This window comes from Moschus berezovskii, chromosome 9, assembly GCF_049115385.1.
Source record: "Moschus berezovskii isolate FMDL1 chromosome 9, NW_MosBer_1.0, whole genome shotgun sequence".
In the NCBI taxonomy this organism is placed as follows: domain Eukaryota; kingdom Metazoa; phylum Chordata; class Mammalia; order Artiodactyla; family Moschidae; genus Moschus; species Moschus berezovskii.
The window spans coordinates 70,700,307-70,716,992 of NC_142468.1; the positions used below are offsets into that span (position 1 = coordinate 70,700,307).

Consider the following 16,686-nt stretch of genomic DNA (forward strand, 5'->3'; position numbering starts at 1 on the left):
GAATATTGGAGTGGGTAGCCTATACCTTCTCCATGGGATCTTCTCCACCCAGGAATCGAACTCGGGTTTCCTGCATTGCAGGCATATTTTTTTACCAACTGAGCCACCAGATCCTTTCACACTCAAGAGATTTCCATGGTAACCAAAACAGAGGGAAGAAAAGACTCTGCTCTGGAGTTTCTGTGGTGTGGACATGTTCTATGTCCATCTTACAATGAGTCGTTCCCACCTCACCCCACAGATAAGCCTTCGCATAAGGAAAGTAACCCTCACCCCTCGTCAGCAAGAAGTGAGGCCTAGAATGCAGCCCTTTGCAGGGTTTTTGTTCTCACAGGAGTCTGATCACCAGGGAGAAGATAGTCACCCTGGGAGGCAAGCAGCTTATTTAAGATTAAACTACAGAAAGGAAGAACGGCGTCTACAGGCCAACTCAGAGGCAGAGGGCTGGACTAGATGGCCTTTTGAAATGTTGGGTCCCCTCACTTCAGATATCAAGAGATGCTTCCCGAGTCACCACGACTGGATAGGGTTTCTTCTTCTCCAGAACTTTACCACCATTCAGCATGGTCTCCACGGGTTTCACCTCTAGCACTGACCGCCTGAGATGATGTTCAAGTATCTTGAGTGTGTGTCTTATTCCCCCACTAGACTGTGGGCTCCTCGGGGACAGGGCTTTTCTTGTAGCTTTTCATACCTCCTTTGGTACCTAGGACCATACCTTGCACTGAGTCAATTAATGATAAAATGTTTTTAATTGAAGTAGAGTGAATAGTTGCTCTGTAGAGTAGTTAGAGAGTTGTGTCCTGTCATTGGAAGGGTACAGGCAGAGCCTGTTACCCGTGATGCCTTTAGGGGAGGGGGTTATGCATCGGTTAGAAGGTTGATGTGGAAGGTAGCTAAAGTCATTTCCACCCAGAGATGCTTTGATTCCATGAAGCGTGGCTGTCGCCAGCACTGAATCGAATAATGGAAACCCAGTTGTTGGCTCACAGAGAGATGACTCTGTAGAAGCCACATGGCTTTCCTGTTTGTTCTGTGGAGCAAATGGACCACAGGTCGGGTGGGTCTTCGACTAGCAGCACACATTGCTCCTCAGGTCGCCTGATGGAGTACGTAAGATTGACATTTTATGTCCCACTGAGGTTTTAACCTTTTAAAGCAGGCTTCCTCTGAAGTAGAAGGAGAAGCAGATGGTAATGAGAAAATATGCACATTTTATTATGCATTGCACATTTTACTTATTAGAATTTTTAGTATGACACCCTGTGTTTTTCAAAAGCCTAAAGCTGCAAACAAAATTAAATTATTCACTGAAATATTTAAATCAGCTTACAGCAGTTATACCAAATTATCAAAATAAAATCCAGAAGACTGGAAGGTAGACTCCCCTGGATCACCCACTTTGAGATCTGCCTTTCAGAGGGAGGCTCTTCCCCTCAAGAAGGAAGAAACGCTGCTCTCTGAGATGAGGGCAGGAGGCGAGTGCCTCCTTGATGCAGTCATACAGATGTTGAAGGTCGCATCAGGGAGAGGCAGTGGTGGGAACAAGGGCAAATGCACACACCAGGACGTTCTCCTGTGGAAAAGGGGGCACTGAGGAGGGGGGTGTGGACTGAGATGCCGAGACGCACCTTCCCTCCGCTGTCTCTGCCTCCCTTTGCTGGGTGAGTCACTCCCTCCCGGCCTTACCATTTGCCAGCCTGCCCTCCCACAGAACACGTGAGGACTAACATGCCCGAAGTGTGGGGGGCAGGGCATCACAGAACCCTGGGGAAGAGGGGAGTGCAAGGTAAAAGTGGAGAGTGGCTATGACTGTGGGTCTTAGGCACAGCACCCTTCTTATTTTAAAGGCGACTTGAATGATCAGAGTCCATCCACCAAGGCATGTAGGAGAGTTTTTCAGAAATCGTCAGATGCGGAAAGCTGTCCTTTCAAATGTGCATTAATCGGTTCCAATCCAATATGCCAGTGGCATCTCTTAGTCTTGTAGCCCTCAGGACTGGAAGAGATCATAAAGCTTATCTACTTTAGCCGTTACCGCTTTTTCATACTTGAATTCCCTGTTCTGACAAATGGCTGTGCAGTGTCGTGGAGAGCTGGGGATCTGGAATCAAACCAACCAGCAGCCAAATCCTAGCTCCTCCACCCGTTTGTCTCTTTGACCCAGACAGAGCAAAGGAACTCATCTCTCTGTGTGTTGATTTTCTCAGCTATAAATTGTAAGCAGGACCGATACCATTAGAAGTATTGTGCAAATTAGAAGTATAATTGTTATAGTACTTAGCAGAGTCCCTGGTGTTGAGTAGGACTTCAGGGCTCAGACAGTAAAGTGTCTGCCTGTAATGCAGGAGACCCAGGATCAATCTCTGGGTCAGGAAGATCCCCTGGAGAAGGAAATAGCAACTCACTCCGGTGTTCTTGCCTGGAGAATTCCATGAACAGAGAAGCCTGGCAGGCTACAGTGCATACAGTCCGTGGTGTCGCAGTGTTGGACACAAGTGAGTGACTAACACTTTTACTTTCATTTCAGTAAATAGCAGCTGCTAAGCCAGTTACAATAATGTGATTAAATGTCCTGGCCCACCTCCTGTTGAATGCATCTGTGGTGGGAATGGTTCCACTGTTGGGCAGGCTTAAGGATTAGAACTTTTTCTACCATGTGTTCTGCCCAGTGCTCTTTCCTATCATTTTTTCTATTCATCCTCTCTGGTTCCACGGTTTGTGGCCATACAGAAGAAGTCTAAACCTTCACCTACACATAACATTACAAATATTTGAAGATAATTTTAGTATTGCTCCTGAGTCTTCTCCATAATAAACCTGTGTGGGTCCCTGAATCTTTCTATATGTGACTTGGTTTTGATCTCACTGAGGACATATCTAAGCCCCTTTCCCTAATAAGTGAGAATCCTTGGAAAGATGCTTGCCAACCACAAAGAACAGTTGAGATAGCCGGTTTTAGATTCTGTCCATACTGAGTATGTCTGCGATTGTGTCCGTGACTCCTGTGAACATTCTGATGCATACCCTACAAATAGATTTCAGATTCTCCTGCTTTGTGCCATAATGTATGGGGATAGGAACACTACTGCTTCTGTGAGGAGAGGTGCATTATAAAAACTATACTGTCAGAGGCTTGAAAACTTCCGTTCCGTTCCGTCGCTCAGTCGTGTCCGACTCTTTGCCACCCCATGGACTGTAGCCTACCAGGCTTCTCCGTCCATGGGATTCTCCAGGCAAGAATACTGGAGTGGGTTACCGTTTCCTTCTCCAGGGGATCTTCCCGATCCAGGGATCGAACCCGGGTCTCCCGCATTGGAGGCAGACGCTTTAACCTCTGAGCCACCGGGCAAGCCCAAAACTTGCATTCCCATAATTGTGGTAGAGTGGATTGTTATTGTCCCCTCCTCCAGTTTTTTACCTTCTCCATGTCAGTGACCTTTTCCATGTGACTTTGAGGTTCCTGCCCTTTGCCTTGAGGTTCAGCAGTGACTTTCTTTGACCAACAGAATAAAGTGGAAGTGACAGCATGCCCGTTCCAAGGCTTGGATAAGAGGCCTTGGATAGTTCCAGTTACCCTACAGTGCCCTGCCATCACCGTGAAAACACACCATGGCTAGCCCACTGGTCCAGGGAAGCTGGGGGCATGTAGGGGAGGAGACCCAGTAAAGCCCAGCCAATATCAGCCAGCCCCTAGCCAACGTACAGGCACTTGAGAAAATAAAAGATCACTGTTTTCAGTCACTGAATTTTGGGATGTTTTGTTTTACACAATTTTTGTGGCAGGAGATATATATTACAGAAATTATGTGGGCCAGATAACAGAGAGCTGGCAGTACTAACCCTCTCTCACCAAAGTGTAAGTTTAGAATAAGTAATGAAAAGTTTATAAAACTATAACAGGCTAGATAAATACTTCTTAAAAATGATTTATCATATTATAACTTTGTTAATTATAACTTTATAAGGTGTGGCCAAAAAGAAAATAAGTGTGTATATTATATATCATTGGGGATTCCCAGGTGGCTCAGTGGTAAAGAATTCTGCCTGCTAAGCAGGAGAAGCGGGTTAGATCTCTGGGTTGGGTGTATTCCCTGGAGAAAGAAATGGCAACCCACTCCAGTATTCTTACCTGGGAAATCCCATGGACAGAGGAGCCTGACGGACTACAGTCCTTGGGGTTGCAAAAGAGTTGAACACAACTTAGCAACTGAATAACAACAACAATTAAATATCATATAGCTAATTTAAAAAGCAAACACAATATCCAAAGAAACATGAAAAGTTAAGGGGTCTCCTGTTTGGTATAGTTCACTCATTTACTCTGTAAGTGTTCAATGAGTAACTGCATGTATTGGCACTATTCTGGACCCTAGAGATATGGTTGTGAAAAAAACAGACAAGGTTAGATCTCATGAAGCTTATATTCCAGTGGAGACTCAGAAAATGAAAATTAAACACATAAAAAAGATAACTTCAGATAATTGTTAAGTGCTATGAAGAAACTCAGGCAGGATCACGGCTACAGAGGTAGTTTAAGGACCACCATTCTGAGGATGTGACATTGAAACTGAGACATAAATGACATGAATGGTCCAAGGGAAGAAAGGCCACACTGAAGGAAAGAACACATGCACAGTAGGAATAAGCTTGGAGCGTTTGAGGTATAGACCGGAGTACGGAGAAGAGTAATATGGTATGAAAGGAAATGGAAGACTGAAAGGAACCAGAATGGGAGAGCTCTGTGGGCTGCAGTCGGGAGTCGGTGCTTTACTGCAAGGGTGATGGGCTCCATTGAAGCATATTAAGCACATGACCTGATTTGTGGGTTTTAGGAGCTCACTCCTGGCTGCTTCGTGGAAAACAGATGGTGGGTAGGTGGATAAGAGTGAAAACAGGGAGGTCAAGTAGGTCTCCATGGTGATGATCACAACTAGAATGGTGGCACGGATGGGGGAACATGGAGAGGTTTGAGACCTATTTTGAAAGTAGAATCAAGGCTCACTAATGGATTGGATATGAGGGAAAATGAGAAATAAAGGGTGACCCCTAGGTTTTCTGTTTAGGTAAGTGAAAGGATGGTTGTGGTGCCATTTCTTGAGATGAGGAAGAATGGAGGAGAAGTGAACTGGGGAAGGGAGAGGTCAAGGATTTTGCTTGGATGAGTTAAGTCTGAAATTAGACATCTGTATGGATTCACCAAGTAAGGCTGAAGATGTCTGTTGGGCAGTCACAAGCATATCAGTGGTATTTTAGCCCAAAGGACTATAGATGAATTTCCCTGCCTAGAAGAAATAAATTATTTTTTTTAATTTAAAACTTCAGTTTTAACTTTTAAAAGTTGTTAGAAAAGAAAAAGAAGTGGGAGGACTAAGCCACAGCATGGTGACATTTAAGAGCTCAGCAAAGGAACAGGAGACAGAACAAGAGCCACAGAGGAAAGCTGAGAGAGTGTGGTGCTGAGGAAGCCAAGAGGAGAAAGTGTTCCAGGGAGGAGAGAGTCGTCAGCTTGGGTTGGGTTGGGTTGAATGCAACTTGAGTCATAAGGTAAGATGAGGACAGAGGAATGAACTCTTGGATCTAGCAATATGGACCTGATTGGTGACCTTGAGAATAAAAGATTTAGTGGGATAATGGAAGTAGAAGTCAAAAATGGAACGGTTGGAAGGGGGTGGGAGATGAGAAATAGATGACAGTGAAGTTTTACTGAAAGGGGGAGCAAAATTGAGGGGTGGCCGGAGAGGACCAGGGCTTCGGGTTTTGCTTTATTTCATTTTTGTTTTTAAATGGGAGGTTCTGGCGCATATTTAAATGCCAATGTAAGTAAACCAGGAGAGAGAAAAGTTGATATTGGAGGAGAGAAAGTGGACAAAGATGGTGTCACTGTCCTTAAGAAAAAGATCCTCAGAGCTCAGTGGAGGCACTGATTTCTGAAGTGCTTTCCATGGTAACAGGAAGGCAAGAAGTAAGAGTGACAGAATGCAGGTGAACTGGTGGGTTTGGTGGGGAGGGGAGTGATCTCGCCAGGGCTCCTCACGTTTCCGCAAGTAATGAACTATGTAGTCACTGCAGTCAATGAACTGTGGCTTTAGAGCATCATTTGAGGATGAGCCAGGGCTTCTGAATTCTGAGCCCAGATGGACTGTGTCCTTCATTTACAATTTGGTACACTTAGAAAGAATGGAAGTGACAACCCCTTTTGTATAATGTGCTTTAAAGAGCAAAAAAATGATTTAAAAAAACAATTCATGTCTATTCTTTAATTTGATATTTTCCACTGGATCATTAAAGTTCCCAACAGGGAACAGAATTCACATGGTTTAAGTGAAGACACTTTAATGAAGGGGCATTGCTTTACAGAGAGTGGAGTTGAGGTACCGTACCCAGATACCCAGAGACTGTCAACAGCCAAAGGTTGCTACCATCCTTAGGACTAAAGAGTCAAGGGAGAGGAATAGTTTTAGATCCCAGTGAGAGCTGGAGCCCTGAAAGAGGGGCCAAGCAGTGTAATCACTGATCGAAAAGACCTGTAGCAGCTGTCAGGAAATTGGTACCAAAGCAGAGAGGGAAGGAGAAAAATATCTTGGCTTCCCTCTCCTCCCATCTCTTGCTGATGCTTCCCAGTGGCTGAACTCAACTGTAAATTAACTGGCAAGGGAACCTGGTGATGCAATCCATGGTGAAGGACAGAGAACAGATGTCTGTGAACAACCAGTCCCTAACACTTCCTGCCACAAGTGTGAAAAGATTTTGAAAACTCCTCCAGGGGGAATCTTTATACCCAGTGCCAGTGCATGGAAAAAATCTTGTTATCAGGTACCAGTGGGATTTGGAAACCCAATTAAGAAGCTAACCATGCTCTTTGATACAGATCATCATAGGTACTTGTTAAACCCACCCGTAACCTCCCAAAGTCACATTTGCCCAGTCTTCCTCCTTTATGCCCATCCAGAGACGCATTGCCCGTGAAACTAGGGAGACTTGCATTTTAGGTCCCCCACTGGCATGAGCCCTTCCAAGATCATGGGCCAGCCCTAGAAATGTATTCATATGGTCATATGTTTTTGTGCAGTTTACAAAAGCAAGGTATTTTAACTGTGATCTATTAAGACTATAACTCGTTTCACTGAGATCCTAGAAGGAACTTCTCCCTCCCCCCACCGTATGCCCTTTGGGAGCCACAGAACCTGGATCTGCTCTGCTTTCAACAGACTCACGTGTACCTGTGCAAATAGTACCACTTCCCCACGATTCTGCCACCTTCCGGCGGGGTGATTAATGAGCATCAAAACAGGCGTTTGGGGAAGGGGAGTATGCAGTAAGAGGGTCAGAAAAGCACAGAAGGGAGGGATGTGCAGTGCCAAAGGCCATGGAGGAGGCACTGTGCCTGCAGAGCCTGCACTCTGGCTGCCCCCGCGAGGGATGGGAGTTGCCAGGTGTTCCGTCAGGTAACTGATTCCTCTCGGGGCCCTTGCTCAGATGCTGCTCTTTGTGTTTTCAGATGCAGATGGAAACCTGTGTCGAAGTAACCAACTGTTGCAAGTCACGCTGACCATGCACCGAATTCTCATTTCCTCTGCTGAACTGCTCCAAAAAGTTATCACTCTATATCCTTTAGCCCAGTGCCTGGCGACAATCCGCAAATAGGATTGATTCAGAAGCATCTTGAAATTTGAATGATGCTTTCATTTTGGTTGGTTTGGCATAATGCTGAGTGGTTAATGGGTTCATGTGTCCTCTCAGGGAGTGGCATGTGTGTCTGTGGATATATGTTGTGTGTGTATGTGTGTCTTCTGTTGGACAAGGCAGTGTTATTGATGCTGATTTCTCTGGGAAGAGGTCAAAGAGATCAACATGCAGACACGGTCCTCTTCGTTCGCTCTTGCTAGTGAAAAATAGTTTTCCTGTGGATTAATCAAAATTCATGTTCATCGCATGCAAGTTGACAAGGGTGCTGCATTCTGGCTTTCCTGTCTAATTCTTTTGAAGAGAGCTTCCTGACAACAGGGCGGCTGGTGCCTTTCTGCTTTCAACTGAGGCACCGGTTGCGCCGAGCAAACTGCTGGATTCTGACCTTCTTTGGGGTGTGCATTGAGTGGGGTGGGGAAAACGACTGCTTTCTCTGTCTTTCTGATGCCTGATGACACCGTGGGCTGTAGGTGAGGTGAGACTGTTTAGCACCTTGAAGCCCAGGTCCTGGCACTGAGTCATGCTGTATCCTTCTAATCCTCTGCCACTGTCCCCAGCCCTCCCTCTTCATCTCGTGGCACTCAGCAAAAGCATAAAAGCCATCAGGACTGAATCTGTTCCCTAAGACTCCTTATAAACCTCGCAGAGAAGGTGTTTTCAGTGGCATTTCAGTGGCCTTGGGAGGCGTCCACATAATGAGAGGTACAGGTAATAATTGAATGTCTAATTTACAGAGTGTTCTAAAACCATACTAGAACTCCATATACCAGCAGTTCTCAATGGCATCAGTAATAAAATACTCAAAGAAGAAACTGTGTTCTCCAAGGACTGATTTGTACCTGGGGTACCCATCTTGGCACCCACCCTGGGTACCTGCCCCCACTGTGGACCCAGAGTCCTCCTCCCCGCCATCCTCCCTTCCACTTTCGCAGGATCTTTCTCTATAGGTTATCTCCCCTCTTTCCTGTCCTTTAAAACCCTGCGTCTTCAGTGGCACCTGCCCCTCAGTCTAAAACTCATTCACATCTCCCTAACCTAAAAATAAACTCTCAACCCTACCTCCCCTTCATTCCACCGTTAGGGTTAGAAATGTGATGCAGAAACTTCTTAAAATAGTCCACGCTCACTATCTCCCATCTCTCAACTCCCACTTACTCCTTCACCCGACTGTGGCCTCCACCCCTGTACTCAGACTTTCCTCTGATGTCACCAGTGACCTCCTGGTTGTCAAGCCCAGTAGCTTATTTTCCACCCTTGTTTATAGCGACCTCCCTGTAGAGGCATTGTTGACCGCACCCCACCTCTCCAGACTCCTTCCAGGGCCCTGGACTGCATCTTCCTGGGTCTCCCTTCTCCTGGGACACCTGCCTCCAGCTCTCCATCCAGCCTTTTCTTTGGGAACCTCTTCAAAATGAGATAGCATCCTGGTTTGCTTCTCTCTATACTTTCCCTGGGTGATTTCTCACCGGGATTTCCACCACCATGCCTCTGATGACCTTCAAGTCCATATTTTTCTAACTCAAGCCATTTTTTAAAAAAATGTTTGGACTACTTTGTCCTGTAGACTCTTCAATCTTAATATACTCAAAACTGAACTCGCCACCTCCCCTGCTACTACCCCGTTAGTTCTGCTTTGACACTTGTATTTTCATTTTCAATTTCAGTTCATGGTGCCATTGCCCATCTGATGGCCTGAAGCAGCAACATCAAAGCCCCCATGATCCTCTCTGCCTTTCACCTCCCACGGAGCCAGTCACCCAATCCCAGGGTTCCTGCTTCAGAAATGACTCTTAGCTCTTCTCTCCTCTCCATTCCCATGCCTCCGCCTTCATTTGGGCCCCAGAGTCTCTCTCCTTGGCCTCTGTCCCGTACGGGCTGCTCATCTGCACAGCCACCTCCTCCTTTATCATCCAGCCCTGCAGTTACTTTCCTAAGAAGCAAATGAGACCTTGCTTCAGAGCCTCTGCAGATAGAGGGGGATGGCAGACCCTCAGCCTGCCCAGTGTGCCCTGCCTGCTCCGTCCTCAGCTCTCTCAGAAGCCTTCTCTCCTCCACACCAAACTTCTCAGCACACCAGACTGGAATGGGTCCTTTTATTGTTCGATAAGAAAGCCTGGATCATTTCCTGTTGTTTCCTGTTTTTTGATTGTTGAGAGAGAAAAGTTTAACAACGTGCTTTGAATAGTTTGGATGCCTGAAAAATACAGTCAGAACTGTCCTGGTACTTTGTTGCCACAGCACTGCCTATGAGGATGTGGCGCCTGAAGCTTCCAGCGAACAGTGACGGTTGCCCCCGCAGACGCCTGAGCCTCAGCCCTGGCCTGCACGTGCTGCTGCCTGCTTCATCTCCTTGAGTGAGAAGCAGTGCCTGCCTAGCTCAGGTGGCCCCACTATGGCACAGTCTTTGTGACCTTGGGAGGCTCTGCCCTCCTGAGTGATGCTCCGTGTGCCCACAGGCTTGGCCCTCGGATGAAGACTGACGGGGTTCACAGATCCTGCCGCACACACTGTAGCCGGCACCGTGCACAGGGGAACAGACTTGTGAAGAGAAGGACGGGGAGCAACCAGGAGGAAGACAGACTCCACAATAAGAGGCAACGTGTTGGTTTATACGTCCACCCAGTTGTTTTAGAAGAAAAGTGGGTCTTTTTGTGTGCCTTCCTCGTTCATAAGGAAGAAGTTAAAAATTTTAGCTACTAGATCAAATAATAAAAATACAGACTCTAGGACATTTTTATATTGAATATGCCTTTTGCTTGACTCTTTGCACTGAAGGGATGAGTACCATGTGTCATAAAGAAAAATAAAATCATCTTGTTCTCATTCCTCCCTTTTGTGCCTAAAGAAAGGCAAGGATCGGAACCATTCACTTCGGAAATTTACCTGGGCTTTTTTAAATATTGATTACCTTTGTTGATGTGTGTATGTGTGTGTGGTTTTATGTTTCATGTTTCTGTTTGGTTTTCATGCCCTTAAGGATAGATTTTATAAACAGTAAGTCTATCAAAAGTTAGGTTTTTTAAGTTAAACTCATTTTATGAAAAGTACAAATTTCACAGTCATAGCTTTTCTTTAGGGGTTCAAGTTTAGCTTGCAAATAATCTTCTTCTTTCCATGGGTCTAGAGTGTCCCTCTAAGCACTTGTAAGGGACCTTTAAAAATGTTTGGTTAATTAAAATAATGCCAATTAATTAAATACTGCAATGGTTTTAAACTGCAATTTGGATTTTATATTTTATTCCAGGTTTCTTTTTTTGAGATAAAGTTAACTTAAAGCACTAAAAAAGTTTAAGGTTTGAAGCATGATTCATAAGTTTAGTGAAAATCTACCATCTCATATAGATACAAATTGAAAATAGATAAGTTTTATTGTGATGATAACTTAAGAGCTTATCCTCTTAGCAACTTTCACATATACTGTAGAGCAGTGTTGATTATATTTATCATGTTGTACATTACATCTCTAGTACTTATTTGTCTTATAACTGGAAGTTTGTACCTTTTGACTGCCTTCATACAGTCCCCCCTTTTTCCACCGCCTACCTCTGGTAACCACAAATCTGATTTCTTTTTCTTTGTTTGTTTATTTGTTTGTTTTTGAAGTATCATTGACCTATGACATTATGTTAGTTCCTGTCACATAACAGTGATTTGATATGGCTCAGATGGTAAAGCACTCACCTGCAGTGCAGGAGATGCGAGTTCGATTCCTGGGTCAGGAAGATCCCCTGGAGAAGAGAATGGCAACCTACTCCAGTATTCTTGCCTTGAGAATTCCATGGATAGAGGAACCTTGCAGGCTATAGTCCCTGGAGTCTTTTAAAAAAGAGTTGGATACGATGCAACCAACACACACACGTATGATCACCACAATAAGTCTAGTTATGACACGTCATCATACAAAGATACTAAATAATTATCGACTGTATTTCCCATACAGTGCATTTCATACCCGTGACTCATTTATTTTTACAAACGAAAGTTTGTACCTCTTAATCTCCTTATTTCTTTCCTCCCCTCTGGCAAACACACGTTTGTTCTCTGTACACATAACTCTGTTTTCATTATATTTATTTTAGCGTTTTGGGTTCTATGTATAAACGAAGTACAGTATTTTTCTTTCTCTGTCTTCACTTAGTGTGTACCCTCTGGGTCCATCCGTGTTGTTGCAAATGGCAGAATTTTGTTCTTTTTTATGGCCGGGTAATATTCCATTGTGTGTTTGTGTACACCAAATATCTTTATTCTTTCGTCTCTTGATGAACACTTAATTTACTTCCATACCTTTGCTATTGTAAATAATGCTTCATTGAACACAGGGCTCCATACATCTCTTCTGATTAATGTTCTTATTCTCTTCAGATAAATACCCAGGAGTTCTATTTTTAATTTTTTAAGGAATCTATTTACTGTTTTCCACAGTGGCTGCACCAATTTATACTCTTACTAGCAGTGCACAAGGGTTTTGTGTTCTCCACATCTTCACCAGCACTTGTCATTTGTTGTCTTTTTTATAATAGCCATTCTAACACGTATGAGTTGATCTCTTTGTGGTTTTGATTTGCATTTTCCTGATGCTTAATGATGTTGAGCATCATTTCATGTGCCTGTTGGCCATGTGTATGTCTTCTTGGAAAAATGTCTATTCAGATCCTCTGCCTGTTTTTTAACCAGGTTTTTTCTTGATGTTGTATGAGTTATTTGTATATTTTGGATATTAATCTTTTATTGGACATATTGTTTGCAAATATTTCCATCATTTAGTAGGTGGCCTTTTCTTTTTGTTGATAGTTTCCTTCATTTTGCAAAAGCTTTTTAGTTTGATATAATCCCACTTATTTATTTTTGCTTTTGTTTCCCTTGCCTGAGGAGACATATCCAAAGAGCATACTACCTATGTTTTCCTCTATAGGTTCTATGGTTTTGGGGCCTTTAAGTTCTTAATCAGTCTTGAATTTATTTTTGTGCATGGTGTGACTGCATAGTGCAGTTTTATTCTTTTGCATGGAGCTGTCCAGTTTCCCCAGTAACATCTATTGAAGAGACTGTCTTTTCTCCATTGTATATTCCTGCCTCCTTTGTTTTAGATTAATTGACTGTAAGTTTCAAAGTTATTTTCTGGGTTCTGTCTTCTGTTCCATTGATCTACAGGTTTGTTTTTATACCAATACTATACCATTTTGATGACTGTAGCTTTGTTGTATGAAGTCAGGGAGCATGATAACGCCACCTGTGTTCTTTCTCAAGATTGTGCTGTTCAGGGACTTTTGTGATTTCATAGAAACTTTAGAATTATTTGTTTTAATTCCGTGAAAAATGCCATTTGTATTTTGATAAAGCTTACATTGAATCTGTAGACTGACTTGGGTAGTATGGTCATCATGACAACATTCTTCTAATCCATGAACATAATTATCCCTTTCCATCTGTTCTGTCATCTTCAGTTTTTTTCATCAGTGTCTTGAAGTTTTCTGAGTATGAGTCTTTTACCTCTATAGTTAGATTTATTCCTAGATATTTTATTCATTTTTGATGTGATTGTAAATGATATTGTTTTCTTAATTTCTCTGATAGTTCCTTGTTAGTATATAGAAATTCAACAGATTTCTATATATTAATTTTGAACCCTGCACCTTTACCAAATTTATTGATGAGCTTTAGTAGTTTTTGGTGGCATCTTTAGGCTTTTCTATGTATAGTATTATGTCATCTTCAAACAGTGACAGTTTTATATTCTTCCTTTCCAAGTTGGATTTCTTTTATTTCTTCTTACTGTCTGATTGCTGTGGCTGGATTGTAATACCATGTTGAATAAAAGCAGTGAGAGTGAGCATCTTTTGTCTTGTTCCTGATCTTAGAGGAAATGCTTTAAGCTCTCCAGCCATTGTGTATGATGTTAGCTATGGACTTGTCATGTATTTCATATATGTTGACGTATGTTCCTTCATTACTCACATTGTGGAGGATGTTGAACTTTCTCAGGTATCTTTTCTGCATCTATTGAGATGATCATATGATTTTTATTCATCAATTTGTCAATAGGGTATATCCCACTGACTGATTTGTGGAGATTGAATTATCCTTGCACCCACTGGATAAATTCAAATTAATTGTCATATATAATTCTTTTAATATACTGTTGAATTTGATTTTCTAATGTTTGTTGAGGATTTTTTTCATCTGTGTTCATCATATTTTTATCAGTGATGTTGGCCTGTAATTTTCTTTTTATGTGAACTTTTTGTCTGATTTTGGTATCAGGGTGGTCCTGGCCTCATAGAATGAGTTAGGAAGTATTCCTTCCTCTGGAATTTATTAGAATATTTGAGAAGGATAGGTGTTCACTCTTTTCTAAATATTTGGTAGAATTCACCTGTAAAGCCATCTGGTTCTGAACTTTTGTTCATTATATTGTTTTAAATTACTGATTCAGTTTTATTGTTGGTCTGCTCATATTTTCTATTCTTGATTCTGTCCTGGGAAATTGTACATTTCTAGGAATTTGTACATTTCTTCTAAGTTGTCAATTTTATTGTCATATAGTAGTAATTTCTTATGATCTTTTGCATTTCTCTGGTACTAGTTGTAACTTCTTTTTCATCTCTGATTTTATTGATTTGGGCCCTCTCCATTTTTTTTAAGAGTCTAGAAAGGTTTACAAAAACAGCTCTTAGTTTCATTGATTTTTTTCCTGTTGTTTTTAGTCTCCATTTCATTTATTTCTGCTGATCTTTATAATTTCATTCCTTCTACTAACTGGGTTGTGTTTGTTTTTCTCTTATTCCTTTAGGTTTAAAGTTAGGTAATTTATTTGAGATATTTGGCAAACCACTTCAGTATACTTGCCTTGAGAACCCCATGAACAGTAACAAAGGGCAAAATGATAGGATACTGAATGAGGAATTCCCCAGGTCGGTAGGTGCCCACTATGCTACTGGAGATCAGTGGAGAAGTAACTCTAGAAGGAATAAAGGGATGGAGCAAAAGCAAAACCAATACCCAGCTGTGGATGTGACCAGTGATAGAAGCAAGGTCCGGTGCTGTAAAGAGCAATATTGCATAGGAACCTGGAATGTTAGGTCCATGAATCAAGGCAAATTGGAAGTGGTCAAACAGGAGATGGCAAGAGTGAACATAGACATTCTAGGAATCAGTGAATTAAAATGGACTGGAATGGGTGAATTTAACTCGGATAACCATTATATCTACTACTGTGGGCAGGAATCCCTTAGAAGAAATGGAGTAGCCATCATGGTCAACAAAAGAGTCCGAAATGCAGTACTTGGATGCAATCTTAAAAATGACAGGATGATTTCTGTTCGTTTCCAAGGCAAACCATTCAATATTACAGTAATCCAGGCCTATGCCCCAACCAGTAATGCTGAAGAAGCCGAAGTTGAATGGTTCTATGAAGACCTACAAGACCTTTTAGAACTAACACCCAAAAAAGATGTCCTTTTCATTCTAGGGGACTGGAATGCAAAAGTAGGAAGTCAAGAAACACCTGGAGTAACTGGCAAATTTGGCCTTGGAGCATGGAATGAAGCAGGGCAAAGGCTAATAGAGTTTTGTCAAGAGAATGCACTGGTCATAGCAAACACCCTCTTCCAACAACACAAGAGAAGACTCTACACATGGACATCACCAGATGGTCAACACCGAAATCAGATTGATTATATTCTTTGCAACCAAAGATGGAGAAGCTGTATACAGTTAGCAAAAACAAGACCAGGAGCTGACTGTGGCTCAGATCATGAACTCCTTATTGCGAAGTTCAGACTTAAATTGAAGAAAGTAGGGAAAACCACTAGACCATTCAGATATGACCTCAATCAAATCCCTTATGATTATACAGTGGAAGTGAGAAATAGATTTAAGGGACTAGATCTGATTGATAGAGTGCCTGATGAACTCTGGACGGAGGTTCGTGACATTGTACAGGAGACAGGGACCAAGACCATCCCCATGGAAAAGAAATGCAAAAGAGCGAAATGGCTGTCTGAGGAGGCCTTACAAATAGCTGTGAAAAGAAGAGAGGCGAAAAGCAAAGGAGAAAAGGAAAGATATAAGCATCTGAATGCAGAGTTCCAAAGAATAGCAAGGAGAGATAAGAAAGGCTTCCTCAGTGATCAATGCAAAGAAATAGAGGAAAACAACAGAATAGGAAAAACAAGAGATCTCTTCAAGAAAATTAGAGACTCCAAGGGAACATTTCATGCAAAGATGGGCTCGATAAAGGACAGAAATGGTATGGACCTAACAGAAGCAGAAGATATTAAGAAGAGGTGGCAAGAATACACAGAAGAACTGTACAAAAAAGATCTTCACGACCAAGATAGTCACGATAATGTGATCACTGACCTAGAGCCAGACATCTTGGAATGTGAAGTCAAGTGGGCCTTAGAAAGCATCACTGCTAACAAAGCTAGTGGAGGTGGTGGAATTCCAGTTGAGCTATTTCAAGTCTTGAAAGATGATGCTGTGAAAGTGCTGCACTCAATATGCCAGCAGATTTGGAAAACTCAGCAGTGGCCACAGGACTGGAAGAGGTCAGTCTTCATTCCAATCCCAAAGAAAGGCAATGCCAAAGAATGCTCAAACTACCACACAATTGCACTCATCTCACACGCTAGCAAAGTCATGCTCAAAATTCTCCAAGCCAGGCTTCAGCAATATGTAAACCGTGAACTCCCAGATGTTCAAGCAGGTTTTAGAAAAGGCAGAGGCACCAGAGATCAAATTGCCAACATCCGCTGGATCATGGAGAAAGCAAGAGAGTTTCAGAAAAACATCTATTTCTGCTTCATTGACTATGCCAAAGCCTTTGACTGTGTGGATCACAATAAACTGTGGAACATTCTGAAAGAGATGGGAATCCCAGACCACCTGACCTGCCTCTTGAGAAACCTGTATGCAGGTCAGGAAGCAACAGTTAGAACTGGACATGGAACAACAGACTGGTTCCAAATAGGAAAAGGTGTACGTCAAGGTTGTATA

At 42.6% G+C, this 16,686-nt stretch overlaps 1 protein-coding gene across 9 annotated transcripts in view; it reads left to right on the forward strand.

The window, feature by feature from the left end:
• RASGRP1 (RAS guanyl releasing protein 1) overlaps positions 1 to 16,686 on the forward strand; it is a 178,418-nt gene that overhangs the window by 134,425 nt on the left and 27,307 nt on the right. For all 9 annotated transcript variants that reach the window (XM_088839813.1, XM_088839817.1, XM_088839819.1 and 6 more), the window contains one exon: positions 7,502 to 7,607. In XM_088839813.1, the coding sequence (XP_088695939.1) occupies positions 7,502 to 7,607 (106 nt within the window). The remainder of the gene's footprint in view (positions 1 to 7,501; positions 7,608 to 16,686) is intronic.